The sequence below is a fragment of the Akanthomyces muscarius genome, chromosome 1 (assembly GCF_028009165.1).
Source record: "Akanthomyces muscarius strain Ve6 chromosome 1, whole genome shotgun sequence".
Taxonomy (NCBI): domain Eukaryota; kingdom Fungi; phylum Ascomycota; class Sordariomycetes; order Hypocreales; family Cordycipitaceae; genus Akanthomyces; species Akanthomyces muscarius.
This window is the reverse complement of record NC_079241.1, coordinates 3,002,515-3,029,512: the sequence shown is the minus strand read 5'-3', so window position 1 is coordinate 3,029,512 and position 26,998 is coordinate 3,002,515. Positions and strand designations below refer to the sequence as shown.

The 26,998-nt window shown below is 54.5% G+C and overlaps 8 protein-coding genes across 8 annotated transcripts; 2 read left to right on the top strand and 6 right to left on the bottom strand.

The window, feature by feature from the left end:
• Window position 1: 1 nt before the first annotated feature.
• Window positions 2-3,661, bottom strand: LMH87_005996 (uncharacterized protein; the record flags this gene model as incomplete). Its single annotated transcript, XM_056203814.1, has 1 exon — window positions 2-3,661. One exon carries the CDS (start codon window positions 3,659-3,661, stop codon window positions 2-4), a length of 3,660 nt encoding a protein of 1,219 aa, XP_056059234.1.
• Window positions 3,662-6,962: 3,301 nt separating this feature from the next.
• Window positions 6,963-8,747, top strand: LMH87_005995 (uncharacterized protein; the record flags this gene model as incomplete). The annotated part of the gene is made up of 3 exons (XM_056203813.1): window positions 6,963-7,075; window positions 7,127-8,610; window positions 8,671-8,747. 3 exons carry the CDS (start codon window positions 6,963-6,965, stop codon window positions 8,745-8,747), a joined length of 1,674 nt encoding a protein of 557 aa, XP_056059233.1.
• A 992-nt stretch (window positions 8,748-9,739) lies between these two features.
• On the bottom strand, window positions 9,740-13,909 carry LMH87_005994 (uncharacterized protein; the record flags this gene model as incomplete). Its single annotated transcript, XM_056203812.1, has 1 exon — window positions 9,740-13,909. The coding sequence occupies one exon, from the start codon at window positions 13,907-13,909 to the stop codon at window positions 9,740-9,742; it is 4,170 nt and encodes a 1,389-aa protein (XP_056059232.1).
• Window positions 13,910-17,234: 3,325 nt separating this feature from the next.
• Window positions 17,235-18,383, bottom strand: LMH87_005993 (uncharacterized protein; the record flags this gene model as incomplete). The annotated part of the gene is made up of 2 exons (XM_056203811.1): window positions 17,235-18,085; window positions 18,209-18,383. The coding sequence occupies 2 exons, from the start codon at window positions 18,381-18,383 to the stop codon at window positions 17,235-17,237; spliced, it is 1,026 nt and encodes a 341-aa protein (XP_056059231.1).
• A 428-nt stretch (window positions 18,384-18,811) lies between these two features.
• On the bottom strand, window positions 18,812-19,866 carry LMH87_005992 (uncharacterized protein; the record flags this gene model as incomplete). The annotated part of the gene is made up of 4 exons (XM_056203810.1): window positions 18,812-19,371; window positions 19,448-19,582; window positions 19,657-19,759; window positions 19,831-19,866. 4 exons carry the CDS (start codon window positions 19,864-19,866, stop codon window positions 18,812-18,814), a joined length of 834 nt encoding a protein of 277 aa, XP_056059230.1.
• Window positions 19,867-20,233: 367 nt separating this feature from the next.
• On the bottom strand, window positions 20,234-22,033 carry LMH87_005991 (uncharacterized protein; the record flags this gene model as incomplete). Its single annotated transcript, XM_056203808.1, has 3 exons — window positions 20,234-20,494; window positions 20,553-21,936; window positions 21,999-22,033. 3 exons carry the CDS (start codon window positions 22,031-22,033, stop codon window positions 20,234-20,236), a joined length of 1,680 nt encoding a protein of 559 aa, XP_056059229.1.
• Window positions 22,034-23,249: 1,216 nt separating this feature from the next.
• On the top strand, window positions 23,250-24,864 carry LMH87_005990 (uncharacterized protein; the record flags this gene model as incomplete). The annotated part of the gene is made up of 3 exons (XM_056203807.1): window positions 23,250-23,282; window positions 23,353-23,862; window positions 23,923-24,864. The coding sequence occupies 3 exons, from the start codon at window positions 23,250-23,252 to the stop codon at window positions 24,862-24,864; spliced, it is 1,485 nt and encodes a 494-aa protein (XP_056059228.1).
• A 355-nt stretch (window positions 24,865-25,219) lies between these two features.
• LMH87_005989 (uncharacterized protein) lies at window positions 25,220-26,056 on the bottom strand (the record flags this gene model as incomplete). Its single annotated transcript, XM_056203806.1, has 1 exon — window positions 25,220-26,056. The coding sequence occupies one exon, from the start codon at window positions 26,054-26,056 to the stop codon at window positions 25,220-25,222; it is 837 nt and encodes a 278-aa protein (XP_056059227.1).
• Between the last annotated feature and the right edge of the window lie 942 nt (window positions 26,057-26,998).

Genomic DNA, 26,998 nt, shown 5'->3' with positions numbered 1-26,998 from the left:
GTTAGACCTCCGTCTCAATGTCGGTCTTGTGCTTCACCTCGTGCTCAAACATGCCCGACACCCCATCTTCCACACGACCAAACTTATTCTTGACCCATTTGGCCGTGCGCGGAATCTTCCATTGCATGATGCCCCGGTGCTGGCGATGCAGCGTCTTGGCCTTCTTCTTGTAATCGCGCACCTGGTCCATCATGCTCTGCTTCTCGGATATGCTGCCGTCTGGTAGCGAGTCCTTGCCTGAGCTGCCCCTGCGGCCGTGCCGAAGGTGGTGCTGGCTTTTCGCGTCTTCATTCTCCGGGTCGTTGTCGGCACCGTCATCGTCCGACGAGTCCACAGCGCAAGCAGCATTGTCTACGTCCACGATGCCGGCTTCCTTCTCCCAGTCGTCCGTCTGGAGAATGTCACGCGCCGTATCAATGACCTCCACCACTTGCCGCAGGTGCTCGCTGCCGCTGGCCCAGCTTGTGTGTGCGCTGCCCATGCCCGCCCAGAGTGTCAGGCGTAGTTTCAGCGTGCCCACTTTGTCACCACATGTCTCCATGCAATTGGACAAGGCGCGTTTATAGTCACCTTTCCAAACTGTGAGATCAATCTCCTGCTCCTCCTCATCAGGGATATCCTTGAGCCACAGCACACAAAACGCTGCAATATGGTCACGCAAGAGTCCTCGACCATCTACAAAGGTGATGGAGAAACAGCTGCTGTATCGCTGGTGCAGCGCTAGAGCGACATGCTTGCTCGATTTTGTCGCCCAGACGGCGTGTCCGTCTTCCGAAGCCGATGAATACATCTTGCCAGTGCTAATGTTCGTTTGTAATCGAAGCTTGCAACTGCGCAAATCATCTGGCACATCTGTACCAATGGCCTTGTGGCGAATATCCAGAGTCCCGTACTGCCAGCCGAGCAGGTTCCGAGGTGCTTGGAGCGACACGCTGCGCCACACCAGAGAGATGCGGATACGCCCATTACCGATGCCACCAGAAATAGGCCACCATCCCATGACCTGTGAACGTTGCTTAAAAACCTGGGTCAGAGGAAGATGTACGATGCCTAGCAGAGGATCGTCTTCATGCAGACGAGCGTCGCGAACAGACACATAGACCTCGCAGTCGCGCCAGTCCCTGATAAAGCGCTCGCAGCCTGCGTTAAAGAAGGGTTTGCTGTTTTGAGGTTTCACACGAGACTTGAATGTTTTGCGGTGGTTGATGATGATGGTACAGTACGAAGAGGGGAGGCCTTCGCCAGTCTCCTCCTCGTCATCACTGGCACCACCAAACTTGGACTTGTGCTCTTTGCTGAGCTTCTTAATCTCAAGGCCAGTCAGATTATGGATCTGAATGCTAAGAATACCACTTGGGTATTCCTCTGGAGGTGGTGCGGATATGATCATTTCGTCATGCTCATTCTTAAATTCGAGCACACGCTTCTTTTCCATATCTTCCTCATGGCGCTCTAATGTGGTGTCTTTGAGCATGGCTTCACGCAGCTTGCGCTCGCAGGTACGCTCAACCTTTTTCTTGAGCTGTTCCATCGTACGAACGCGCGGATCCCGCGACTGCAGCTGAAATTGACTGTCGAGAATTTTGGTCTTGGAGAAATAACCGACGCTCCATTCCAATTTGCCAGGCATGTTGTCGCCAGACTTGAGAGCTCTGAATCCGTCCGCACGGTCAGACAGCTTGCCATTAGACTCTGGATTCTCGATGATTTCCTTCAGACTGACTTCGATGCGGCCCAGGTCATCGTCGGCAGTAAATCGGTCAGAGTCCCAAAGTTGGACGCGGAGGCGCTCGTCAATGTTCAACTCTTCCGGTGTTACCAGAACAAAACAGGTCTCGTCCCAGCAGGGAGACATTTCCTTGAACATGATGCGAGTGCTCCAAATAACCTTGCCAAATTTTGCCCAGCCAACAGAGACGTATGGATCTGAGCCACCTTCTCTGAAGAAGGGGATGGCAGCGTCGCCCATCTTGAAGTCGTAGCCTCGCTTTATGGTGACCATCAAAACGCCCTTGGCCAAGGTGTTCTTCTTGTAGTCTTCGCCAACTAGAATCTTCTGAAGATCGATTGTCAAGCTCTTGGGTGCGACATATTGTGCCACAGCAGCGTCGACTGCTGCCTGCACAAAGTTGCTGATCAGAGGAACATCCATGATGTTCAGACCTCGCTGAACAAGAGGCACGCAGCTCATAGCGACTTTGGGTTGACCCATGAGCGTCAGTGTACAGAGGGAAATAAACGGCGGGTCGGCAATGAGCTGAAGTCGAACTCGGACGGTGCCTATAATGCCGTGTAGGTTGACCCAGACGGGAATCTTGATGTTTCCAGGCAGGTAAAACGCCACAAAGAGGTGTAGATCGTTGTTGCGATGCTTGGTCATTCTCGAGCTAGCCCGGGTACGGTAGGCAAATGAAATCTCCAGGTTGACAAATGAGCCTTCTTCGTCGTCCATTGCATGAGGGCTGAAGGGGTTGTTCGGCGCATTGTTCCCTTTGTCCTTGTCATTCTTGTCCTTGTCGGAGCCATCCTTGGGGTTGAGCGCTTCTGAAGTGGCACCGCTTGGCAGCCACCGGATACCAAGAATTCGCAGCGGCTCGCTGCCCTGCCCAATATCTTCAATGCTAACCATGCGGACGATTTTAGGAATTGAAGCCTGCATGACATCTTCAAGAATATCGGTGAAGCTGGCAAAGAGATCCGGGTTAATGATAGGCCAGAGTGTACGTAGCACAGAGTTGAGCCAGACAGTCCGCTCGTGGGTGCTCTTGTCTGCCTCCGTCTTCATCTTTTCGCGGTGCGCATGCCAGATTTCATCTTCGAAAAGCTGTCTCGTTTGCCTGGAGCTAAAGTCGCGAACGAAGATGGCAAGATATGTCATTAAGAAAAACCCGCCGTAGAACAAGAACCAAGGGATGTTGCCCTGTTTCGTGGAAGCAGGAAGCAGCTTGTATATTTCGTAGGCGGCGATCAGAATGATGGCGGCGCCAAACACGCCAACGGTGGCGCCTTGGCGGCTAATGTGTTCGATTTCGTCTCGCAGGCCCCCAAAGTCGGGAACAGGAAACTCCTGGTTAAGGGCCGCCGGGTCATGGGTTTTCTTGGTGCCGGTGGGCTCATCGCGCGACGAGGACATTGACTTTCTCGGAGCAAGCGTGGCGGCATCGTTAAAGGTCACTTTTTCGAGCGCGTCGTCGTCAAAATCTTGAATGGTAATGGTCTGGTGCGTTACAGGATCCGTGACTTCGCGTTCGGCTCGCTGCTTTCGTTTCTCTTTGCCCTTGGCACCTAGTTCCTTGCGACGTTGGCGTGGATCAGTAAGGGCCGGGTCCGTCTGAGACGTGTCAATCATGGGGAGCTCCTGGGGCTTGTCATCTTCGTCTCGGCCACGGCTGCGTGATCTGCTCTTGCGGCTGGCCCTGTCACTGAGTACGCTCCGTATGCTCAGGGATGAAGAAGGCCGCTGGCCTGCGGAGAGCATGGAGCGGCTGGGGCGCAGCTCGGAGAGGCCCTCGTCGGCTGGCGGTGCCTCGTCATGCTGCATGGCTTCTTGCTGCCGCAATGCCAGTTCCTCGCGGTATTTGGAAATTGTCGGGACTGGTTTGTGGCCGCTGTAGGGTTCCTGGTAGCGGCGCACATCATCAGCGGAAATGCTGCCAGACATGTTGCGCGGTCAAGGTGACTAGGGGGCCGTGGGCTCGTGGGGAAGCTTTAACGGAGCTCATGGGCCGGAGCGAGGGAGCTGAGAGCTAGACCGAGGCACCAGAACCACGACTGGCGAGTGGTTTTGGGAAAGTATGAAGCAGCGACCCTGGTCATGAAAGCTCGGGATAAAGATAAATTTACTGCTGGGAGAAAATTTGGTTGTGCAGCGCATATGCACGTTGTATTGGTACGTCATTAAGATGGCGTCGCTTGGCACAGCCACACCAGGGAAAGGCAAATGTCTCTGCAGACTGTGCGCAGCTATGATGGATAGACGGGTAGATGACTACGGATACTTTTCTACAAGCTGCTCTGGATTTCTTTTTGATTGTCTTTGTTTAAATTTGTTCGCCTCTGCGTTCCGATTGTCGCCTTTTCAGTCAAACTCTTCCCGTCTTTTCGCCAACTATCGGCCAACGTTTTCCGGATCGGCGGGGTCGCGACGGGTCAGGCCTGTTTGCCGAGAGCCAGCCATCGGCCAGCTAGCCAACTAGGGCAAGCAAAACAGAGAGGCTGGTGGCTAGTCGGGTAGGTATCCGTCAGTCGTTGTGAAAAGAACGCAAAGAAGAAGGCTCGGAAAACGAAAAAGGCAGAAAACAGAAAAGGAAAACGAAAGTTTTCAGGCAGAATAATGGGAAACTAAAAATGCAAACGGAATAAAACAAGACAATCTTCATGTAGAGCGGCGCCTTTTTCCGTCACCCACTCGCTGGCCACGGCAACCTTGCTTTTCTTAGTAATAGTTGCTCAGCCTGCCTGTCTTGAGCCAGCGCACATGGCTGCCAACTGCCGGCGCAGTACGACCCTACCGGAACTTTTTGGACTGACGATCAATCGAGCATCGGCATTCTATGGCAGCGTTCCCGCCATGTCGACTCATGACCGCGCCGATGGCAGTTGGTGATGCTGTTGAGCACAGTCTATCCGTCCATGTTTCGCATAGACAAGAGACCAGACACTGCTAGGCAACACGAACGAGCCTTACACGGGCGCTCGTTGCAACAACGCCATGTATGTCCATAGGGCTGCTAGAGGGATGCGTATCAGCAGGCAGCGAAAAGGAGACGTTTGTCTCGCTGTCTATTGAGTCATGTGCAGAAGCACCTTTGCCTTTTTCTTTATTCATCACTTGTACTCCGTACGCGAGGAGCCAAGGTAGCGTTCCGGTCTGTGCCACGGGCCTACAACTGCGTCCCGCTTCTGTCCGTAGAGGTAAAGAGCGTGCATGATACAGCTGTCTCTTTTTACCGTCGCTTTGGCTGGCTACTGGCAGTGACCTGTCACTCCGCACCCAGAGTTGTTGCTGTGGAATCGGCCCAGGTCGATGTTTGTCTTTAAGCGCCCGGCGACCGCCACCGGCCTCTTGGCTGTGAGCCAAGTGGATGCTGTGCGATTCTGCATCAGCGCAAAGGAGTAAACGAATATGACAGCATCATTGGGTCTCTTCCGCTGCGAATAACTGCGCCTCTGTTCTTTCGACGATCCGGCGCCAGATATATTGTGGCCACTTTCAGATGATGATGAGGGGCAACAGAGGAACGGATGATCAGACGTAGCAAACCTGCATGAGATGGGTTCTCGCAGGAGCACGTTCGCCTATGGTGCCGTGTCCGATGCGGCTGAAACAGGCTACGTCGAGCACTCGGCGGGGGTGGAAGCACGCCCGCAGGATACCAGATGGTGTCAAGAGTTGGGCAGAGTTGAGCCCTGTTGGAATCATGAAGAGGTCATTTGATGAGAGGAAAGAGTCTTGTAGGTAGGGTAGGAAGTCTACTGGCAGACAGGAATAGAATCGTACATTGGTCACGGTCGACGAGCAAACGGCAGTTCTGCCAGGCCCAGCTCACCGCTCTGCCAGCAGCCAACTGCCTGTCCCTGCTTGCAAACGCTTGGCTTCTTATGCCATGCCCCATCACCAACACCTTGGAAAGCATCATTTGCCCATCGTCAGCTCACTTCTCATCATCATCATCATCATCTGCTTCTTCATCCCCTGGCCGAGCCCTCGTCTTGCGATTCCACACCTCTGGTCGAACCCACACACACCCTCACCAACCCCGTCCTCGACCCAGACACTAGCTCCGTCACACTGCAGCCTCAGCCGTCGCTCGTTGGCCACGCCCAAGTCTCTAAGCGCCGGGCCCGCTCAGTGCCAAATTTATACAACCACTCAGAGCACGCGCAGTCTCGATTTTCACCCCATCAGCGTTGCCTCTTTGGCCAATTCCCTTGCCCCAGGATGCCGCTAGGCTTCTGGCCCGGCGGCGGGGACGGTCCCAATGGTCCCTCCTTCCACTGCCGTTGGAGTTCGTCAACTCGATAGTACAAGTCGCAGCCCAGCCGCACGACTTTGTCTTGTGTTTTTTATTCTTTGCAAAATAGATCATTTCTCGCTCACGCGCCACCCGCCCGCAGATTTTCCCCGTCTCAAATCTCCCGAACTTCGATTTTCTGCTCTGCGCCTTCACCTCTACATGCCGACTTACTGCCATCTCAAAACACCCTAGTCAGCTTCGAAACGCCTGCTGCCACCGCCTCCAACTGCTTCTCTCACGCCCAGTGTCGCATATTTGCGGCTCCTTTCGTCGCAACATCTTCGATCCGGTTCTTTGGATTCCATTTTGCTTTCCGTTAATGTTAATTCCCGAGACGAAAATTTTGGCCGATACTCCGCTCTCGTCTGGAATCGCTCTGCGCCTGCCTCTACGCCTGGGACAGCGTCGCTGCTTAGTTCAAGCCAGCGGCGAGGCTTTGGTTTCAAAGCCTTTGGAGGTTACTCATCCGAACGAATTGAAGCAGTGGTCCTGCACCAACAAGACCGGATCGGGTTTCTCTTTATCCTGCGACACGTCCAGGGTCTTGCCCCGTTTTTGAGCTCAAGTTCCCCTGCTTCTCTCTGCTGCCGCCCCAGCATTTATCACCTTAATTCGGCCCATATCGCCCTTCTTCTTGTCGTCCCATTTCTTTCCTTTTCTCCGTCTCATCCTTCAGACTTTGGGGCCTCGGTGTCTGTTCTTTCTTCCTCCTGCTGGTTCAGACTTCTCCTTCTTTTCCAATACATCTAATTCTGCACCTTCTTGCGCTTTTCGTTCCTTCTTTAGGCCTTTCCGCGGCAGCCTTTTCATTCTTTTACGTTACGACTTGTCTTATACGTCACTTAAAGACACTCTTGGATACCTCGTCCCCCTAACTTATCGTCGCCGGTCGACACACGAATTCTTTACTCTACATCCTTATGCTCAACTAAATCTCTTTTCAAGATGGCTGGACAGTTAGGATATCGCGAGCTCTTTCTGAAGCAGTTTACTGCTCGAAAACTCCTCTTTCATGTTCTATTTTGGGTATTTCACTGGGGCATCTTTGCCTATGGTTGGTAAGTTGCACCGTCTGATACATACTCGCCGCGTTTGCTCACAAACACCAGGTGGAAGCAAGCCTCGGATGATCGACTCGCCGGTCTCAACTCCCTCAAGTTCTCGGTTTGGATTTCCCGTGGTGCTGGTCTCGTCCTGAGCGTTGACGGGATGCTCATTCTCCTCCCGGTTTGCCGCACGATCATGCGATGGATTCGTCCGAAAGTTCGATTCCTGCCACTTGACGAAAACATCTGGATGCACCGACAGCTCGCCTACGCCCTGCTGGTCTTCAGCATTGCCCACGCAGGCGCTCACTACGTCAACTTTTACAATGTCGAAAAGACCCAGATTCGGCCAGTCTCAGCTGTCCAGATTCATTACGGCCAGCCGGGTGGTATCACCGGTCACGTCATGCTGCTTTGCATGATGCTCATGTACACCACAGCCCACTCCCGCATCCGACAACAGTCCTTTGAGACGTTTTGGTACACGCACCATCTCTTTATTCCCTTTTTCTTGGCGCTGTACACCCACACTACTGGCTGTTTCGTGCGTGATTCTGTCGACGCTTTCTCGCCGTTCGCTGGTGAACAATACTGGACGCACTGCATTGGCTATCTCGGCTGGCGATGGGAGCTCTGGACGGGCGGTTTCTATCTCATGGAGCGCCTATACCGTGAGATTCGCGCACGTCGCGAGACCAAGATTACCCGTGTCGTACGCCATCCATACGACGTCGTCGAAATCCAGTTCGCCAAACCTTCCTTCCGATACAAGGCTGGTCAGTGGCTCTTTCTCCAGATCCCCTCCATCTCCAAGTACCAGTGGCACCCTTTTACCATCACCTCGTGCCCATTCGACCCATACGTGTCCATCCACGTCCGCCAAGTCGGTGACTTTACCCAAGCTCTCGGTGATGCTCTCGGTGCCGGTAACGCGCAAGCGAAGCTGTACGACGGCGTGGACCCTATGGGCATGTACGAAGTCGCCCTACAAAACGGCCAGCAAATGCCCGCATTGCGCATCGACGGTCCCTACGGAGCTCCCGCTGAGGACGTCTTTGAGAATGAAATTGCAGTCCTGATCGGCACCGGTATTGGTGTCACGCCGTGGGCCTCCATCCTCAAGAACATTTGGCATCTGCGCAACTCGCCGAACCCACCCACGCGACTGCGCCGTGTCGAGTTCATTTGGGTCTGCAAGGATACGGGTTCTTTCGAGTGGTTCCAGACGCTGCTGTCCTCGCTTGAGGAGCAGTCCAACGAGGCTGCCCGACTGCCCGGCAGCAACGGCGTTGAGTTCCTCAAGATCCACACCTACCTGACGCAGAAGCTCGACATGGACACGACGCAAAACATTGTCCTCAACAGCGTCGGTGCCAACGCCGATCCCCTCACTGAGCTCAAAGCCCGTACACAGTTTGGTCGCCCGGACTTCCGTCGTCTGTTTACCACCATGCGCGACGGTATCCTCGATCGTTCCTACATTAATGGCCTGGAGGGAAGCATGCGCAGCACTGTGGGTGTTTACTTTTGCGGACCGTCTGCAGCTGGTAAGTTCTCTTGCACCTTGTGCACAATGTAAATGACAGTCGCTAACCTGATTTCCTCAGCTCGCGACATTAAGGCTGCCTGCAAGAGCGCTACGGCCCGCGAAGTCCAGTTCCGTTTCTGGAAGGAACACTTTTAAGCACACTTTTACTTGGCAGGGATGGGAGTCTTGGGATGTTTCAAGGGCAACGGGTGGTCTGGGTTACCTCTTACGTGTATGCATTTATTGATCTGGGGCTACGGTTTGATTTATCCTAAAAAAAGAAACGAAAGGGCAGTTTTTGTCTTTTCTTTATCTTGTGATCGTATATCTTGTTTACCTGAAGAATTGAAGAAGCGAATCAGCAACGCCCATGCGCCGTAAACTGAGCAATGTCCTCGTTGTTGCAAACTAGAGTCCATCAGCATCACGTCCGAAGCATCACCATTCCCGAAGCACGTTCTTTCAAATTATTTCATTTCTGTGTTTATTTGTTTTCTTGCATTACATATCACCATGTACCGGAAGACCAAGGAAAAAGCTTTACACCTTGAATCCTTGTTTTCCTTGGACCGACCCGTGTATCTCTCCAACCTCAGTATATATATACATATATCCACATCGTCATTCCCCCTTCTTGTGCCCATTCTAAATCATGTTGTTTTTGTTCCCTTTGAATTACAGATGATAGTGTCCAGCGAACATGCAAAAAGAAAGCCCTAAAAAGCTCCAGAGTTAAAACTCCCCCACGTGAGGTATTGCCGGAAGAAAAATAACATGAAACAACGTCTGTGCCAGAAGCTCTGTCGCCCCCCAAAGAACTTGTGCGAAAGGAAACGATGCCAAGAAACGACATGAATAATGTGTTGCCGGCAGTAATCCAATGAAATTATAAGCCCATTGATGTACCCGTGTTTGTATTTGCAAAAACCAGATGCGTGAAAAGAAACGGTTGCGCCTTGGAAAAAAGTTACCCAGATAGCCACCCAAAGAGCCAGTTCTGTGACAGTGAGGTGGCCACGAGCAGTAAAATAAAATCGCTTTCGCTTATTGTCGCTTTCGTATATTAAAAAAAAAGTCGTCAGCACTTTTCGTGCGGTTGTTTCAAGTGAGAATGCGGTGGAGTGGCTCGCTTCAAGCTCCCTTAGCCGTTAGGTATGCGGTTGCTTGTTCTCAATATCGAGCTTGGTCATGTTGGCTTCCGTCAGCGCTTCTCCAGGGCCTTTCTCCTGATAACTGTTGCTGCGCAGATTAGTTGCCGGACCCCCTGCAGCGTCAATGAGCTTCGTCTCTTGCAGCATGCTAGAAAACTCCTTGTCTCTCTCAGGACGCGGAACACGTGGCGGCATATTGACTACCGAGGGGGAGTCAAAGGGCGACAGCTCGTCTCGACCATTCGCAGTGGCCGGTGTCGGCGTGATTGGTCCGCCTGTAGAGTCGTCCTGCGTTTCGTTGCCCGAAGCGAGGCTATCGTTTGAAATAGCACCACGATCTTGGACGGCAATAAGGGGAATGTTGGAGGCATCACAGTGTTCGCTCAGTTCTGAGCAGTCAGACACCGCGCGGTCGGTGACAGGACTCGACTTGCGGCGTGATACACACCAGCGAATCAGCATGCGCTCGAGAATTGCCATCGTCACGGGCTTAGCTAGATAGTCATCCATGCCAGCTTTCTTGCACTTCTCCCGGTCGCCTTGGATGGCAGAGGCCGTCATAGCAACGATGGGAACATCATGAATGAGGCCTTTATAGGGGCGATGATGACGCATTAGATGTGTGCACTTGTAGCCATCAATGATGGGCATCTGAACATCCATGAGAATGATGTCGGGCTTGGCGTTCCGGCCCTCGCTGGCTCCAATTACATACTCCAAAGCCTCTCTGCCGTTCCATGCCGCCGTCACTTGGAAGCCGAGTTTTCGAATTGTCCGTGTCGCAATCTTTTGGTTCACCGCATTGTCCTCGACGACGAGTATGTGGAAGGCAGCTCGCTCGGATCGGGGCAGATCTTGCTCGATACTCTGGGATGATCGCACAGAGTAGCGGCGACGGAGCCCAGAAAGTCCGGAGGAGCCATCAGAGCCCGACGGTGCAACAGTCATGGCATTTTCATACTCTGAACTATTACAGGACAGACTCAGGTCCGACTGCAAGCGATCAGGAATAGCACCCGCATCAACATTCTGTGCCTTGCGCCGCTGCGGTTTATGAAAGGGAATCCAGAAAGTTGCCGTTGTACCACTTCCCACGGTGGACTCGAGCGTAATCTCGCCACGCATCAAGTCGAGAAGATTCTTACAGATGGTAAGGCCGAGACCGGTTCCACCAAATCTGCGGGCAGTCGAGGCATCTCCCTGGCTGAAAGGTTGAAAGAGTTTTCGGCGAACATCATCCTGAATACCAATGCCGGTATCTTCAATTGTAAACTTGACAATGATCGAGTCCGCTGTTTCCTTCTCTTTCAGCACTGAGAAACGGACGTGGCCCTGGTGTGTAAACTTGATACTATTTGTGAGTAGGTTGGTGATAATCTGGCGCACGCGTCCAGGATCTCCGATTACGGCCAAGTCGTTTTCGATGTCGTCGCTAATGTTGGACTGAAAATCGAGGTTCTTGCGTTCGACTGCAAACTTGAGCATGCGCACCACTTCTTTGAGGATGATGGAGAGCGAGAATTGGACCTCTTCAATGTCGAGTCGGCCAGATTCAACCTTGGAAAAGTCGAGAATGTCGTTGATGACGGTAAGTAGAGACGTCGCAGAGCTCTGAATATTGTCGACATAGTCGCGCTGCTCCTCGTCTAGACTCATGTCGCTCAGAAGCTCAGCCATGCCGAGGACACCAGTAATGGGAGTTCGGATTTCGTGGGACATGTTTGCCAGGAACTGGCTTTTGAGCCGGTTCGCCTCGTTTGCGGCGGCTTCATTAGCAATAGCCTTGTGCTTTGCGCGCGATTGTACACGCAGGGCTTCCTCGCTATCCTTTAGCTCGGTAACGTCCATGACGACGCCAATGACGCCTTCTACAGTAGCTAGCCTTCCATTCTGCGGCTTCTTGCCGAGCATGGGAAGAAAGCGCGTGCGATACCAACGATCATCAAGGCCGTGCTCCTTGATATCTTCAGAGCGCTTGCCTTCAAGTATATCTTCAATAGAATTGAGCCAATCCGGCCGTTCTCCCTCGGGCATTTGCTCGGTTAGCCTGTTGAATACAGTGTACATGTCCTCACCAATGAACCAGCGGCCCTTTCCAGTGTCCTCGTACGTGGTATCCCAGATCAAAGCTCCCTCAAGCATTGTCACGCGGCGACTCGGATCAACGGTAAAAATTGTGACACGGGAGTGCGCAATGACACTGAGCAGCTGCTGGCGTGTGTGTTTTGCTGCCAGCTTCGTCTCTATGCTCTCGTGGACATCGGTGCAGGTGCCAAACCATTTTTCGATTTCACCAGTCTCCGGGTTTCGCACAGCGAGTGCACGCCCCAGGAACCATCGCCACTCGCCTTCTTTATTGCGGCAGCGATATTCCATGGCAAAGGGGTTGCCCGTCTCCAGAGATATTCGCCATCTTGATAGCGCCTCGACTTTGTCCTCAGGGTGGAAGCAGTTTTGCCAGCCCAAGCCGAGACACTGCTCAGGTGACAGGCCGGTATATGTGTACCACCGAGTGTTGAAGAAGTCGTGCAATCCGTTGGCGGAAGCAGTCCATACCAGTTGGGGCATGGTGTCGCAGATTATTTTGAAACGTTCCTCGTCGCGCTCCTTGATGAGGGAAATTTCTTCCGTCATCACCGTAACATCTCGGAAAGTGACGACGCCGGCCATAAATTCGCCCGATTTCTCGTCGGTGATGGCTTCGCCGAGAAGATCATAGACGATACGCTTACCATACGAGTCAAAGACACCAACACGTGCACTCGCAAATGGCGTGTACGTCTTGAGTAGAATCGACAGGGGGTGCTCGTCGACTGCTAGCTTCCTTGCAAAGTCCTCTGTCCATAATTCCCAGTTTCCCAGCAAGTCGAAGCCATCGGAAAATGAATCGAGATCGGCATCATGTGGAAGCAGGGATCGAGCTGCCTTGTTGGGAAATGCGACACTACCATCCTTCCACATGGCCAGAATGGGCATCTGGGTATTATCGAGGAGCGCATCCTTCATGCGAATGATTTTTTGCAGGACGGATGGTGTGCTAGATTGTGAGTGGGCGGCAATGGAGGGTGGTCCCATGGGCGGGAAGGGACTGGAAGACATGGTGAGGACGCTGGGTGTGCTGAGCGCCGGGGAGCTCGAGTCTCGGCTGGAGGCGACGGAGGAAGGGTTGGAGTTGTTGATGGATCTTCGTTCGGCGGCTTCGAGAACGCTGGACTTGGCGACGCTCTTTTTGCTGTTGACGGGGGTCGAGGGTGTGGACTGGGTGCTAGTAAAGGTGAGGGTGAAATAGAGCTGCTTGTCCTCGACTTCCCAGACAGTAACAATCATTTTGGCAAAGGCGTGAAACTCGGACTCTTTGGATTTGTAGCGGCTGTCAAAGGTAGTCTTATTCAGGCCCTTTCTAGAAATGATGACTTCGATGATGGCGTCCTGGGTGGGCTTGGTGGGCGTGCCACGCCGTTGTTTGCTCGGGCTCACAGGGCCATTGATGGTGGGAGTCGTGTCGCCAGCGCCAGCGGTTGCGGATGGTGGACTTTGCTCCGAGGCAGGCGGGTGGACGCCGATTTCGTGGACCAAAGTGTCAAAAAACGTCTCCCAAGTGATCCAGACAGGTTTTCCGTCCTGTAGCATGTCAATGCCGACCTGTGAGAGGGTCTGACCGCGAAGTCGATCGATGGTGAGCGAGGTTTCCTCGTCGGCGGTGTCGTCGGTTATGAGACCCATCATTCTACCCATGGCCTCGTTGGCGAGGACGACGGTCTTGAGGTTGTTGAGTACAATGACGGGTACGGGCAGGTATTGCATGGCTGAAAAGGCGAGCTGGGCTGGGGAGATTGTGGGCATGGCGAGGCGAAACGGGCTCTGAGACTGTGAGCGGTTGTCGTGCGCAGACATGCCGAGGGGATCACGAAAGAAGCGTCCGCCTCCAATCGACCGAGGACTGCCGGTATGGCCATTGCTGGTGGCGTGAGCATGGCCACCGGCCGTGATCAAAATGGGCTTGGACTCGGCGGCGACATAGCCTGGGCCAGACTGGTGATCTGGGGCAGTCGCAGAGACAGGCTCGTGAGCAGCGATCGCTGGTGTGGCGGTTGTGAGAGTGCTGCCGAGATGGAGAGAGTCGGAGGCGGTCATGTCGGCGGGTTTAGGCTGCGAGGACTCGCCCATCGCCCGTCGGCGCACGGGAAGCTGATGATGTCGTCACGCTGTGGTCGAGCGAGACAGGGCAGTAAAGAGATGGGACCGGCGAAATGCAGAGCGCATGCGCCAGGCCAGCGAAATTTCGGACTAGCAGGCCGTAGGCAGTCGGAACATGTCTGTTGGTCTTATTGTGGTCGGAAAGGGGTCTCGGTGTTGCGCAACGTCACAACAGATATATTGTATGGCAATTAGTTACCGATCTGGGTGGGATCGGGGATCGTGTGCGGCTTGCTTTTCGGTGGTGGATGGGGCGACAAAGGCGGCCAGTGACGACAAGAGGTCGCGATTGCAGTCGCACCTAGTGATGCGAGAAGAGATAAAAGCCGGCAGAATTGAATAATCCAAAAGATTAGATGGCAGATGGTTCAAGTCGTAAAACGTGAAGTGGCAAAATAAGCGTTAGTAGGCTAGATACTGGGCAAACGGGTGAGAAAGAGGAGGAGAGAGTGAGGGCCGGGGCGAGAATAGGCGATGAAGCAGAGGTGGGGTGGAGATTACAGAGTCGAGCCTTTTTTTTCTTCGCATCAAGCAGTACTGGTAAACAGGTATGATGGGGAAGAGGAATAATAGAGGTGTCTAGAAATGGCTAGTTAGGTTGGTTGCTAGCGAAGCTAGGCCTTTGGTCTGGGTCACGGTCCAAGACTCGATGGACGGCCGCACTTTGAGACGCAGGCGCATGGGCATGAGGATGGATATCATCAGAGCTAAAATATGTGCTGCAGACGGTGTCGGGGCGGTCTTGGGGCCTTTGGGGCCTTTGGGGGGCCTTGGGGGTGCAAAACAGGGAAGTTGGCGGTGGATGATGGCGGGGGCTCCACCGGGCCACTGAACCAGTGGGCTGTTTGCATTTGTGTCTATTTCATTCTTTGTTTTGACGTTGTTGCGGCGTCGAGGGCTAAATTTTAATCTCGCTCTTAATTTGTTTGCCCATCAGGCCACAATTGGCAGCTCGTTACAACTCCGTGCCAAATGGCTCAAACCGCGGAAAGGGGTCCTTGTCTCGGTTGTCAGTGATAAATATATCTGCAAGTACCCGAGTATCACTGCAGCGTCTTTGCCGGCCCGCAAATGTACAAATACAGCACGTTAGCGGACGCCCAAGCCGCTTGACAGCAGCCCACCGTTCTGCTATTCCCACCTGGCGCATCCCCTGGGACTGGGACAGTCTAGCCCCCGCCTCCTCTCCGCCAGCAGGGTGCAGGGCTCTCTTCTGCCTTTGCCGTGCCTCCAAGCCCCGGCGGTCCCTGCTCCAGTGATCGACAGCCTTCGCGAGCCAGGACCCGAAGACCCTCACCAAGCTGAAAATGAGGCAGCGCTGAGCAAGACAGGGCAACCAAAGCGAGAGGAGCTATCCGTAATTATAAATCGTGCGCCTATAAGAGCTGGCGGACGGCAAGCCTTTTTTTTTTTCCTTCACTGCAGGTAGTCGTTGGCAGGATTGCATCTGCAAGAGTGCCCAAGTCAGACGAGCAGCCCTGTCTGTAAGTACCTTATACTTTATGCACTGCCGTTTTGTTTAGAGTGGCAAGCCACAGTGCGCCCAGCGAAGTCCGTCACGACGATTCAGCGGAGTGCCGCCCGACATTCTCCAGGTGGTTTTGTGGATGGGAGGGTGTCGTGGCTGTCTATACAGGACCCTGTTATAGCTATCAATATCGGCTCAATATGCACACCATGCGAGCACTGTGTCAGATGCTGGCTACCCCCTCTGTGTGCCTGTCTGTGTGCCTGTCTGTGTGCCTGTGTCTTGCGCCTTGCTCCGTTTGTCCTCTCTTCTCACCACCACCACCAGCCAGCCAGCCAGCCAGCCAGCCAGCGCTGCACAAATCTCGCTCCCACCAACAGCAACACAAACAGCGCCTCCAGCACAAAGAAAACCTCGTCCACCGGGAGCAACGGCCCTCAGGTGAGACACTACACATGCCGGCACGCACACCAGCGGCTGGCTGCGCGCCCGACCGCTGTTCCAAGCTTTTCTGCGCCCGGTTCCTTGATTTTACGCTGTTCTGGAACTGGGTCCAACCTGGTCCAGAACCTGGTGTGGGCTCCTCTCTAGCGTTGCGCAGCGTGGCATCCCGCCAAAGGAAATAAAAAGCCCGGATTCACAGAGAAAGAAAGGGTTCGAGGCTGACATGTCTCTTGCCGCCTTACTCGGTGTGTTGCTGCTGATGACATTATAATCAGAGCCGACGTCCAACTGAGCGTGAACCTCGTGCGATATGCCTCACCACCGCAGGAGCCAACAGGTTGCCTGCTGCCTGCCGCTGTATCATTGCATCCAACCTTGACGATTTACTCGATTATTTCATCAGTCGTTCATCTCGATTTGCATTGTGCAAAGCTCATTTCGGCATATCGGGATCCCAAAAGCCTCAACCCAACGTAGCACTCAGGACCGGGGACCAAGGAGCCAAGCCGGCCTACCGTTGTTGCGGCCAGATTTCCCGTCAAATCTTAATTACCGCCCGCTATCCTCCCAGCAGCCAATTGGAATACCTCACGACACGCGTCTGGGCATCTTGTCAAGGCAGCCCAAGTCCAATAATTGGTGTGCAAATCGGTCATATGCTTCCGCTGTTTACGGCTACGCTATCAATATCAATGCCAGTCGCTGCACGCTAGCCACCCGGCTGTGTGCATCCAACACACCAAGTCATGCGCGCGCGCCAACCCAATCCGAAGTTGTACGGAGCAGAGTCCGCTATGCAGGTTCCGCAAAATACATGGGAATTTAGAGCCCCGTTTGAATGCCCATGTCGGCCTCTTTTGCCCGCAAATCTCCCAGCGAAAGCCTCACGTGGTCAAAGAGCGCCCTGAAACCTATTTACAGCTACGCCACGTTTCCTGGGTAAAAGAATTACGAGAAACCAAGAGCGACAGACCTTTGGCTTCTAGGTTTGTGTGCCAGAATAACCTAACTGACTACGTTCCGTGAAAACAGTCTAACGACGAAGCCATCCCTGTCAGTCTCGCTGCCAGTTTCCAGCGCAGACTCCACAGGATCGCCGATCCTATCCCTCTTGTAAGCCGACGATCAGCACTCGTTATCAACTTATATTGCACTCCAAAGCTCATTTAAAATACGAGCCCTTTGGTTAACCTTATCTAATGAACACTCCAGTAACAAACCAATTTGCTTTATGCAACTACAATCTCGCGCTATCTATGCCTTTCCATCTCGCCAACCATCTGATGTCTTGACACTCCCCACAATGCGGTATAATACCAGTAATACAGAATACGTCGTTCACTGGTCGTTCCGTCGTTGGAGACCAATTCCCTTCCTCACAGGCTACGTGAGGTCTATTACCGGTATGTCCTTGCGCTCACTTTGGCACGCATCGCAGCAAAGATAGCCTCCCGGGTTATGCAACGTGCACACCGAACACGCCCAGCCCGCGGAGCCACCACTGCTCCCGCTACTGGCGGCAACGTTCTCATTTCGACGCCGAAGGCTGCCTTGCTGCTCCATCATCGCCAATAGGCGGCTCCGTGCTGCCGGCGCATTTCGATTAGCCGGACCACTGCTTGAGCTTGCTGGCGACGTCCGTTGCCGGCTCGGTCCCCGGTCCTCCCCCATGAGTTCCGCAAGCGCCTGCGCAATCGCCACATCGTTCGCCTTATCCTCCTCCGCCTGGGTCTTGAACCCGTTGCGTCGCACCGTCTCCCCAATGTCCCTAATCTGCGTCTGATCGAGCGTGTTGGCGCCGCAGCCCTCCAGCACCCTGTTTCGGCGCTCTGCCGCCTCGGCCGCCGCCGCGCGTCGCATCTCTGGCGTCGGCGGCAGCGCCGGCCTCGTCCCGCCTCCGAGTCGACGACCGGCCACGGCCACCACACCGCCTCCCCCACCACGCGACAACACCCGGCCGCGTTCACGCGCAGGGATCGCGGACGCACTGCCGCCCAATCGACGGCCTTCGGACAGAAACGACGCGCCACTGTAGCCGGACAGGGACAATGTCAGGTGCTCGTCGCGTAGCGTTTCCCACAGCGCGTGAAAGGCGTCGTTGTGCGGGCCGTGCACGTTGTGGCACAACTCGTGCAGCATCGTGTCCATGACCCTGTCAAGACCCATGAAGAGCGTCGTGTTGCCGAAGAACCGCAGCCGCAGACAAATTCGCTGTCCGCGGTTGTAGTTCAAGCCTGCCGTCGATCCCAGCGACCGTCAGTTTTTGCATTATTCTCAAATCAGTGTGAAAACAAAGAAAAGTGGAAGAAAAGGTGAAAAATTCTTGTAGATCAGTGGGCTTTTGAAGGAAAACGTACCCATCAGGGTCTCCTCGTCCGGATAGAATTCGGACAGCTCGCCCACACGCCACCGGTGCTTGCGCATGATCGGCTTGACGGCCGAGGCGACGAGCCTCAGCATCCGCAACGCGTCGTCGGCCCGCGGAAGCTGGACCAGGTGCACGTACGACCGAATCTCTTGATCTTGGTCCATCTTGCTTGCCGGGTCTACCGCATCGATCAAACGAGGCCGCCGGGGGGGGCGGTCATGACATGTCGTGTGGTTTTTGTATTGTTAAGCGTTTGCACGGGGTGGTACTTTTTTTAACAATCCGCCACAACGATTGAAGTCCAAGGTGGGGTCGTTGACTGATTCACTGCTACACGCCAGTCTGCTGCCTGGTAGCGGTGTTCATTCACCAACCAGGGATTAATAAACATGAAATACCATGTAAGTAGAAGTTTCTAGCATGTAAGTCATTGTGTTTATTTCATCCACCAGCCTGAGAAACCCTGGCTACCGCGGGCCTGACAAGACACTGACACAGGCACTGTACGTTCTCAGTACCCAACCATAGACTGAGTATGTAAAGTTCGTTGCAACAGTTCACTCGTAGTCTTTTCGGTTTTTTGGCCGCCCGTTTACACTTTTGTAGCCAATGCTCTGAGACGCACATACGAAATCATCTCCCCCCCTCGTCCATCATCACACACCACCCGCAGCGCCTCGACCGCCTCCCTGATCGCATCCTCCCTCTCGGCGCCTTCCGGCACGCTCTCCAGGATCATGCTCCCCATCAACCTGACCCAGCCCTCCACGCCGCCCTTGTCCGCCGCCGTCGGGCGCCACTCGCGCTCGACGCGGTCCACGCGGAAACCCGCGCCCTCGAGCGCCGCCGTCGCCCAGGCCTCGTCGGGGAAGAACCACGGGTAGTGGCGCGCCACGACGGCCGGCATCCCGCCGGGCGCGCGCGGTGCGCAGGCCACGAGCAGCGCGGCCGCCATCTCCTTGATGTTGCCGAGGCCGCCCATCTCAAAGGCAAACGTGCCGCCGGGCGCGAGGGCGGCGTGCACGGCGCGGAAAAAGGGCTGGCGGGTGGCTTCTTCCCGCAGGATCCAGTGCATGGCGGCGTTGGAAAAGACCTTGGTAAACGTTCCCTGCTGGAGCGCGGCGCTGCTGTGCATTTTGTTCCCGTCGAGAACTGTAGATGGTTAGCTTCTCCCCCGGAGGACTTGTGGCACGAGTTTCTGGTGATTGTGTGGTTTGTGTGGTCGTACCCTCAAAGGTAGCATTCGGATGCTCCTTGCACAGCTCCTTGGCCGCTTCAATCATGGCTGCGGAGCTATCGATGCCGTGGATGGACCCTTTGCCCTGGGACAGCACCTTGGCGAATTCCAGATTCAAGATGCCATCTTTTATCATTCGAGGTTAGCCAACGTCCACAACCCGCCTTGTGGACGATGGGAGGCAGGGAAAGACGACCTACCGCCGCAGCCAATATCCAGTACAACATCGTCTTTTTGTAAATCAAGCCACTGAGTCACTTTGCCGGCCAGCTTTGGCACAAAAGACGCCGAGTGCTGGTAGTTCTGGTAACGACGCGGGAACAGTGTTAGAGGGGGATTTTGCGGGGTTGGTGATTTAGGGCTTGGCCACTTACACCAGAGTGCCAGTGATCTTTGCTCTGTTCCGCCATTGTCTGTCAATTATAAAAGCTCGAATTATCAGTCTAAAGAATCTTTCGAGAATATTGTTTCCGAGAGAAGACGTTTATATGAGAGCTCTTTCCGCATTTGCGATGGAGAATACGAGCTTTTATACCTTTTCATGTAAGCGCGCCGTCGAGGTAGTCGGCCGCCGAGATCGGAGCCGCAGTAACGAGAGACCAAAAGTTCACAGGCAAAACAAAATCCTACATGTCGTTTTACGTCACAAGGTCCAGAATTGAACAAATCAGGTGCAACAAATTTTATATTCTAAACAGTGCTGGCTGTCATTGTGGCTATACTCACTAATGGTATCGGTCCGTCGTTCTATAGAATTTCCGCTCCAGGCCAGGCGTCCTAGTCCAGCTCCAACAGCTTGAACTTGTCCTCGCCGAGGGCGTCTTCTACTCTCTTCATCAAGGTAAGGACTTTTTCTTCCTCTAGTCTGCGGCCAATCACCTGTACACCAACAGGGAGGCCGTGCATGTCGTCGGCGTTGTAGTGCTTGTAGGCGCCGCGGGCGACGCCGTTCAGGTTGCGGACGTTGAAGCCCTTGGGCAGCTGGTCCTTTTTCTTGTCGACGTGCGTTACGGGAATGACACCAGCAGTATAATCAAGCTACCGAGTGTTAGCAAAGTTCTGGCTCAAAATATTTCATGAATCACGGAAAACGCACCAGGTTAAAGAGAAATGTGTAGCCACAGCTGCTGCATGCGTCATGCATGCCGCCGTGGGGAACAGCGGGGGTGGCGTTGGGAGGAGCGACAATAAAGTCGAATCTCTTATCCTCCCAAAACTCAAACCATCGGCGCTTGTACGCCTCGCGCTTGGCAATCAGCTGCCAGTACTGGTAGGTGGTCTTGGGGTGCCAGTTGAGGAGGATGCCGGCCCAGACGGGATCGCGACGGACGTATCGGACCCAGAGGTAATGCGCATACTTGACGATGCGGGGCAGATTGAAGTAGAACCGCATCTGGGCCACGCCACGGTCATTGCCCTCGCCGGTGCGGAAAAAGGACATGGCCGTCTGCACACCATCGGCATCGAGCAGCTGCGAGGCCAGCTGCAGGGCCTCGTAGGGCTCTGGGGGCGCAATGTCGTCGATAATCTCGTGACCCTCGGCACGCAGAGCGCTGACAGTCATCTCGAGAGCGCGAGCACACGCAGGGCTAGGGTCGACGACGCCGTCGGTGCGCATGGCGCCCACACGGAGCTTCTTTTTCTCGGCATAGGCTTTTTCGATGTCAGATCGCCACGGGATGGGGTGGATGGAGTAGTCGTAGTTCCAGGGCTTCATCTGAATAATGGAGCGCGTAAAGTAGGTGAGGTCGTTGAGTGTGCGGGCCATTGGGCTATATACAGCAGGAATACCATCCTGTCCGGGCATGCTAGTGCGCATGCCCAGCTTCAGCCAGCGGCCGGTAGAGCACTTGAGAGAGTAGATGCCGGAAAAGTGCGCAGGGCAGCGGACACTGCCGGCAACATCGCTGCCGACACCAATTCTGCCACCAAGAGCCAACAGAGCGCCCTCACCACCGGTGGAGCCACCAGGCGTATATTTTTTGTTGTAGGGGTTGGTTGATGTGCCCCAGACATCGTTGGCGGACTCGAAGCTGAGCAGGGTGATGGGAACATTGGTCTTGACGTAAGGGACGGCACCGGCGTCCTTCAAGATGCGCGCCGTAGGGCCGTCTGTAGCTTTCATGCCGACATAACGGCTGTATCCGACGGTAGTATCATAGCCAGTGATGTCGACTGTATCTTTCAAGCTGACGGGGATGCCAGCCAAGGGACCCTTGAGGTTAATCGAGCCATCCGTCACCCACTTCTCAGCAGAGTCGAGGAGTATTTCCGTGACGCAGTTGGTTTTTTCTTGGGCCTTGAGGGCGACCTTGCCATATGTTTTGAGAATTTGTGTTGCTTTGCTGGGGTCATTGTGAACCTCTTTGACCAGCTGCTGAATAGGCTTGTTGACAATCTCCTTGTCTAGGACACCGAAGGGACCATGGTAGGACTTGAGAGCGCGGATGCGGGTTAGCCGTTCTTCCTGCTTGGTGCGGCTATCAATTTTCGACAATTGTTAGAGCAGGGGCCAAGCAAGATTGTGAAGCTACACACATACCAGTCGCGCCTGTGTTGGAGGTAGTCCATCAACATTATGGGCTTTGAGAGGGACAGTCTCCGACGCAATTGAGTTGGGAAGTCAGGGGAGAAGGAGTGGGGGTGTGCAAAAGATAGGAAGACGGCGATATAGTTGGGGAACCTGATAAATAAAGAAGCGGTGCAAGTCACGAGTCTTGGGGTAACCCGGGGAAAGATGGACCAACGTCGCGGAGGGCGCACCGCGAGTGAAGCTGGTGTCGCTCCGGGATGCGCGGGTTTGGCGGGGTCCTCCGAGCTTGCGGAACTGTTATCACCGGCCCTGTAGCTGTTCCCCCGCACGCGCCACAGCGCTGTGAGTGGATTGTTTGGGGGGGCAGTTGGGGAAGGAAATCGGGCCTCTGATGCGCTGGAGGGTACTGCGCACTAGGTAGGTACCTACCATGGCGGACTGTTCGGGTTGGGTAGGATGGAAGAGTTGGTCTTGGAAGCCGTACCTAGGCAGGCTAATGTTTATAGCAGCGTGTTGCGACAAAATAGCAGCCAGGACCAGAAAATGGTAATCAGTGTATTTTCAACTTCAATTCAGGTGTTTGATCTTGATATCAACTTGATACATTGCATTCCACCGGTACGGCCCCAAGCCTCGAGTCTAGGTGCGTCCGCCATGCTGGAGTAGCTGAGGCAACTACGCCGAGCTTTACGCCGAACTTACATGCTTGCTACCCTGTAACATGTTATTGGTTGGTCGCCTTCTTCTTCACTTGCACAGCAAAGGCAAATCCTGTCTGTCTGTTGCATTTCGTGATTTAGCTTCATCTAGCTCAACGGCTATCATAGTCACCAACTCACAGCGGCACTTCCGGAATACACGTGCCACTTCCATGTTAGCGTCAGTCGTTACGTCTAAAGGCCGGGCATGTATGGCAGAGGTCACCCGTTTGTGATAGCCACAGTTACATGCTCACAAGTTCGACATCAGTGTGAATAGTGCCGCAAGGCTCTCGCTCCGATTTCTACCCTCAAATCGAACTCTCCCATAATTCAGCATTCTGAATAGTTGTCTCTCTTCAGATTTAATACGCATGTGAGCATGGCACATGCCCATGGCAACTCCAGCCGCTAGGTATCGCGCGAAACGGTGGTCTGCCCCACTAAACGCCAGCAACCAAACAAGGCACCGTTTTGGGCCGAAAAAAGCTGAATAGCGTCACTGTCGCTCAACCGCCTCCTCTTTCATCCCATCACACATGTCACGACCATCTCGATCATCATGCCGGTAGATGAGCAGCAGTTTGTAGACCTGGTAAGTCCTCTATAAGAGAAAGCTACTATGTTCATCGCATCATTTTGCTAATGTAAGTTTTTTTTTTCAGCTGGGAAAGATTCCCGTGCAGTTCCGGCAGTACACAAACGATGCGGCCGATTTCATAGACAAAGGTGTCGACCGCGCCGCCAACGTCGTTCGCGACACCCTGAGCTCCCAGACATGGATTCCTGACTCGATGCGGCCCGCGCCGCCCGTCAAGGTGCCCGTGGTCGTGGTCTCCATGTCAACATGGGAGCGCGCCCAAGATTGGGTGTCAAAACACAAGATTCTCACAGGCGTCATCGTCGTTGTCTGCGGTACCGTAGTCTTCAAAGGCTACCAAAAGTCCAGGTCGATGCGAAAATCACGGCGTGCCAAGCGTGCCAGGAACGGTGGCCGCACCGAAGTCGTCGTCATCGCTGGTTCGCCTACACTGCCCCTGACCAAGTCCCTCTCGCTGGACATGGAGAGACGCGGCTTCATCGTGTACGTCGTCTGCGACGCGCCCGAGGACGAGAAAATGGTGCAATCTTACGCGCGCCAAGATATCGCTCCTCTGAAGATTGATACGACGAATGTGAGTATACCCACGTGCGTCGGCCTGGAGGCTGATTCCTGATGCTAACACATATTGCAGCCTCCTAGCGCCGGATCTGCTATCGAAAAGTTTGCGGCGTACCTCCAGTCGCCGCATGCTCCCGGTCCTCACATAAAGCCCAACCAGCTGACTCTGCGATCCGTCATTCTCATCCCGAGCCTCCACTACCAGACCTCGCCGATTGCGACGATACCTCCCTCGAGCTTCGCCGACTTGTTCAACACGCATCTCCTACACCCCATCCTCACCATCCAGGCTTTCCTCCCGCTGCTCACATCTCGACTCCAGCCTATTGGTGAGAAGTGGGTGCCGCCCAAGGTCATGGTGCTGACACCCTCCATCATCTCGTCCATCAACCCTCCGTTCCACGCTCCGGAAGCTACCGTCTGCTCTGCGCTTTCAGCCTTTACGGAGGTCTTGACCGCGGAGCTGCGCCCTCTCGATATCCCCGTGACGCATATGCAGCTAGGCACTTTCGACTTTGCCGGGTTCGTCCCTGCCCGCAACCTCGCCATCGGCCAGGGCCAGCACACGACCGGCCAGCCCCAGGAGACGCTCGTCTGGCCAGACGGCGCGAGACACGTCTACGCCCGTAATTTTGTCGCGCAGACGAGCTCCGCCATATCCGGGGCGCGCATCCGTGGCTTCAAGGGAAGCTCGCTGCGACGCCTGCATAACTCTGTGTTTGACGTCATTGACGGCTCCATCACCAGCGACACGGTGCGCATCGGCCTTGGCTCCAGCGTCTATGGCTTTGTCGGCCGCTGGGCCCCGCGCGGGCTGGTTTCGTGGCTCATGGGCATTCGTCGCGTCGATCAGCTCTCGACCTGGAAGGCCAGCGAGGAGGGATCCTCGCGCACGCCCAGCGAAGACGGCGACAATGCCAGCAACGAGTTCATCGCCGTGCCTTCAGAGATCAATGCCTGGACGTCGGAAAGAGACAGTGCTCTCTGGACACCCGCGAAAGAGCCGGCCGCGTAAAGAGCTCGAGAGTTCGACGCCATTCCCAGGCACATGTGCCGTGTATAAATTAGGATAACCTGCAAGTTAATTGTTACATAGACGACGTCACGACTCCGCTGTGCATATACAGAAAACTAAATATCCCAATAATGATATTACTATTTAAAACGCTTCATCTAAAAGCCAGTTCCTCAATGTTTCGTACAGGGCCTGATAGGCCTACTTTTTAATCCGCCTGCGGGTATCATAGTCCGTAATGTAATCTCAACCCCTTACAAACGCCTCCATACTCATGCAATCTCGTCACGTCCATCTTTTGTATCTTCCTCTTTCCCTAGCCTGTCTACCACCACCTATCCCTGCCATGCCACAGCTAGTATCCTCCTCTGCCCCTAAAGTGTCCCCGGCCTCGGCCGCCACCTCTCCAGCCGCCCCTACCGCCGCCCCTACCACCATGACGGCCGCCAAAGCGATCATCCTTATCCCGCTGCCTGTCGCCATCGTCGTATCCGGACTGTGCCTGCTGCTGCGCCTGGTGCTGCTGCTGCAGCAGCTCCATCTCGGCCCTCGTCTCCTCCTCCGTCTTGGGCTCGGGCTTGACGGTCGGCGGGTCCAGGTTCTTGGACCACTTGGGATGCGAGCCGCGCTTGCACTCTGGCCCCTCTGGACAGAAGCCCGCGAGGTAAAACGGGCAGGGCTTCCGGCGGACGTGCTTCTTGGAGCAGACGGGCCCGAGCGGGCAGAAGCCCATGTCGTAGTGCGGGCACGGCGGCAGCTTGGACAGCGGGTCGACGTGCAGGTACAGGCACTCCTCGCCGTTGGAGCAGTAGCCGTTGCGCATGAAGAAGTTGCACTCGGGCATCTTGCGCAGGTTGTACTCGTGGAGGAACTCGCACGGCACGCCCTTTTTGCAGAGCCCGCGCAGCCAGTGCTTGCAGACGAGCGAGTTAAGCCCGCCGGTCGGGTGGTGGTGCGACGACGACGACGCCTTGCTGCCGTCGGCGACGTGCCGCTCCGTGCACCGCGTGCCGTTGGGGCAGCTGCCCGTCTGGTACGCCTTGCATATGGGCCGGTCCACGGGCAGCCCGACCTGGTACGTCTCGCGGAGGAAGCGCGAAAAGGCAAACGTGTACGGCTTCACGGAGTGGTTGAGGACCGTCGCGGCTGGGCCCCCGGAGACCGTCGCGGCCATGGTCGTTTCCGTCGCCATTGGTCCTTGTAGCGCGCGCGGGAGCGGCGTCGGGCTGTGATGTGGGAAGGAGAGAGGTAGATTCAGAACGGATTATTATCCTCCCCTTTGCGATCGTGAATTGGTTGTCGACGGGCCGTTGTTTCGAAGATGCTTGTTGATAGTTGTTGAATGGACAGAGCTGGTGAGAGCTTTGGGAAGTACGGCGCCACATTTGAGTTGGGAGTTTGCGCCACTTGGTTTGTCAGCCACACTTGATTCCATCCCACTGCATACCAAGCCACGGAACCCGAAATTCAGTTTCTCCTTCCTGATTTGGAATATATCGATTTATAGAATTATGGCATTTGAATAATATCTGTTTTCTCTTTGTAGTTGGTTGGTAGCTTCATCATATGGCGCTGTACCAACCACGACCATAATAGTGATACTTGTTAAGCAGCTTCACTAGCCTGCAGTAAAGCGCTATTCTGGTTTTGTTTTCCACTGCCTGACCCGTCCGACGACACGGTGCTGTTTCAAAGTGATTGTGTTTCCCTTTATTTCTCTCTTTTTCCCCTTTTTCGTTTTCTTTTCTTCAATTTGCAGCTGAGGTGAGTCATACACTTCATGGCCCTAGGTGGTCGATTGTACACCAAAAGCAGAGCCTTGCACTATTGTTCTATGCTTGTCAGGCAATTATCGCGGACAGTGTGCCTTAGCTTGCTATCTCTTGGCTTCGCCGAGTTGACAGTCTGAGAATATCGGAAGGGCTCATGCCCCGTGGCAGGGTAGCCTCGCGTTCATGTACCGAGGTGCGCCCAAAAACTTGAACAACATTTCGAAAATATATACCCTTGCCAGTGATCATCCTACCGGTATAAGCTTGTCTACAAGCAAACCGCCAAACTCCTTCGGAATTGCGGCACACAGAGGGTGGTGCCCATTTCGGAAGGTGAGATTTGACACCAAGCCACGTCGTGT